Here is a 2573-nt window from a genome sequence, read left to right as displayed (position 1 = left end):
TGGTGGGAGATGTGGAATTCTGGCCAAAGCAGCTCCAGGACTCCCAGGGCAAGAGAGGACCTCCCTTTCCCTCCCCTTCCCGTGATCACATGTTATGTGCATTTTGCTAACCTCCAAGGGCTATTTGGTGAAAACGGCTTGCAAAGAGACAACAAGGACTTGGTTGGGGTTCGAGCATCAGTGCTATAGTGGCTTTCTCTGCTGCTTATAGAAAGAAAGGTTCTTATAGGCAAAGGCTTGCTCTCCCCAGCAGCCCTGAAAAAAGGGTGGCCTGGGCAATTCCCCACCCCTTCCTCATATGACCTTGTTTTCCTGTGGACCAAGACCAAGATGCTCCTCCCACCGGTCTCTTCCTGGAAGCCAAGCCTCCTTTTAATCTGTATAAAGTCCACACCCCTGGGTTACAGTGATTGCAGAAACTGCCTGTTCTCTCTCAGAGACCAAGCCAGAGACTCGGGTAAGCAGCCCCAGAGGCACACAGGAGCTGTTTGTGCTTGAGGGTTGGAGAGTGGGGAGCCAGGGTGGGTGAGGCTAGCCTGAGAATCGGGCCAGGCAGATGTGGGCAGGGGGCAGAGCTGGGGTCAGGAATGGAGCACGTAGGCTGCAGAGAGCCCATGGGGCTGGAGAAGGAGCAGCCCCCAGGCCGGGGGAGGAGAGCATCTCTCTTTGGAACACAATGGCATCCCTTTATTGTGCCAGTGTAAAACACTGGGGCTGAGTTTCCCTTGTGTTGTAGGACAACAGGGCTCTGTCCACCGTGATCCTGGATGAATACTCGGTGGTTATCTCAGGGATACAATTTGGCTTATTCAAAATTTGGATTAGTTATTTAATGGTTTTTTCAAAAGCATCTTCTAATGAGCCGTGTGAGCACTGGGTACAGAGGTGTTTTATGTTTCAAAGGTATTTCGTATCAAAAATATTTCTGTATTCAAAGACAGGGCTGCTAGGATTTTAGGTCATTTCTAGAGTCACCATCCAGAGGGGAGGACAGCCTCTCTGTAGGGAGTGGGAATCAAATGTTTGTGGAGAAGAGTATATGTGATTGTCTTGTTACTTGGAAAAGCTCGCAGGGAGAGGGATATCTTTCTGGTTGACCTGGAGACCGTAAGCCAGGGAGGCTACAGGTGGGAGCTGGGGTTCTCTTTCTAAGGCGATGTTATTCCTCCTCTCCCCCTTTTCCCAGGCAGGCTTCTCCAGGGCAGTGAGACCACCATGGCTCGGAAGTCCCTGGTCCTGTTGCCATGGCTGGTCCTGGTGCTGCTGGTGCTGGGGTGGGTCCAGCCTTCCCTGGGCAAGGAATCGCCGGCCATGAAGTTCCAGCGGCAGCACATGGACTCTGGCAGCTCCCCAGGCAACAACTCCAACTACTGCAACCAAATGATGACGCGCCGAAAAATGACCCAGGGACGGTGCAAGCCGGTGAACACCTTTGTGCACGAGTCCCTGGAAGATGTCAAGGCCGTCTGCTTCCAGGAAAACGTCCAATGCAAGAATGGGAAGACCAACTGCTATAAGAGCAACTCCACCATGTACATCACAGACTGCCGCGAGACGGGCAGCTCCAAGTACCCCAACTGTGCCTACAGGACCAGCCAGAAGGAGAAACACATCATCGTGGCCTGTGAGGGGGACCCATACGTGCCAGTCCACTTTGACGGTTCTGTGTAGGTCTCTACCTGAAGCCAGAGATGCCCCACCTCATCGCCTCTCCCCCTCTTGCTTCCTTGCCCTGCAGGCAATAACTCAAGTTAATTAGGGCTCTTATCCAACACACACACACACACACACACACACACACACATGTGCTCCCCTGGCCTGAGGCTGGCCCCTGCGTGGCTTGGGGGGTGAGGAGTGGGTTGTGAGATGGGGCCTATGTTGACCACTTCACTGCTTCTTTCAATAAAACACAGTTGCAACCATTTGAATTCCTGATGCTGTCCCCATCCAGGTGCTGTTTGTGTGCTCGCTCTCCTGACAGGGGAGAGAACCGTGAGTCTGGTTAGCTTTGGTGAGTGGCAAATGGAATCCTTAGATACCACCTCTTCTGACTTTTGATTTTCACTGACCTGAGATAATTCCTCTCTTTGTAGGTTCTTTGATGCCCAATATAATTTTAAAGTGTGGGCTATTTTAGATAAAAAGGAGCTACGGTCTGGGACAGTGTCATGCTGGGCAAGCTGACAGAGGGCGAAGCTCAGATACAAAAATCTCTGGCACAGAAGGAAGGACAGCATGACCCTGGGAAGACCCTGCTCGGCCTCAGGCGGGGAGGAGAAGTGTATGAAATTATGACCCTAAATTTCCATCTTCCTTTTTTTGAGGGAGCTATTGCTAAATCAGAAAGCTGGTCCTCTCTTCCTTACAAAGTTGGAACCCTCCATTCAGGAGCTAGGAAGGACTTCAGCGATCATCAAGTGGGGGGAGGATAAGTAGATTTCAGCTTGTGGACCAACTCTAATTGGAAGTGCCTGCCTAGAATGCTGTAGAAAAATACCTAAACAGTGAAGTGATGGAACAGTGGCCTCTACCGAAGGCTCGAGAGAGGTGAGGGTGTGTGTGCCACCCACTGG

General features: G+C 51.6%; 1 protein-coding gene across 1 annotated transcript; it reads left to right on the top strand.

Annotated features, from left to right (window-relative positions):
* The first annotated feature begins 231 nt into the window (after window positions 1–231).
* On the top strand, window positions 232–1928 carry RNASE1 (ribonuclease A family member 1, pancreatic). Its single transcript, XM_032623264.1, has 2 exons — window positions 232–457; window positions 1191–1928. The coding sequence occupies exon 2, from the start codon at window positions 1216–1218 to the stop codon at window positions 1669–1671; it is 456 nt and encodes a 151-aa protein (XP_032479155.1). The 5' UTR covers window positions 232–457; window positions 1191–1215; the 3' UTR covers window positions 1672–1928.
* The last annotated feature ends 645 nt before the right edge of the window (window positions 1929–2573 follow it).

Source organism: Phocoena sinus, chromosome 2, assembly GCF_008692025.1.
Source record: "Phocoena sinus isolate mPhoSin1 chromosome 2, mPhoSin1.pri, whole genome shotgun sequence".
Lineage (NCBI taxonomy): Eukaryota > Metazoa > Chordata > Mammalia > Artiodactyla > Phocoenidae > Phocoena > Phocoena sinus.
The sequence above is the reverse complement of the archived record's forward strand: the minus strand, read 5'-3'. Positions and strand labels throughout refer to the sequence as shown.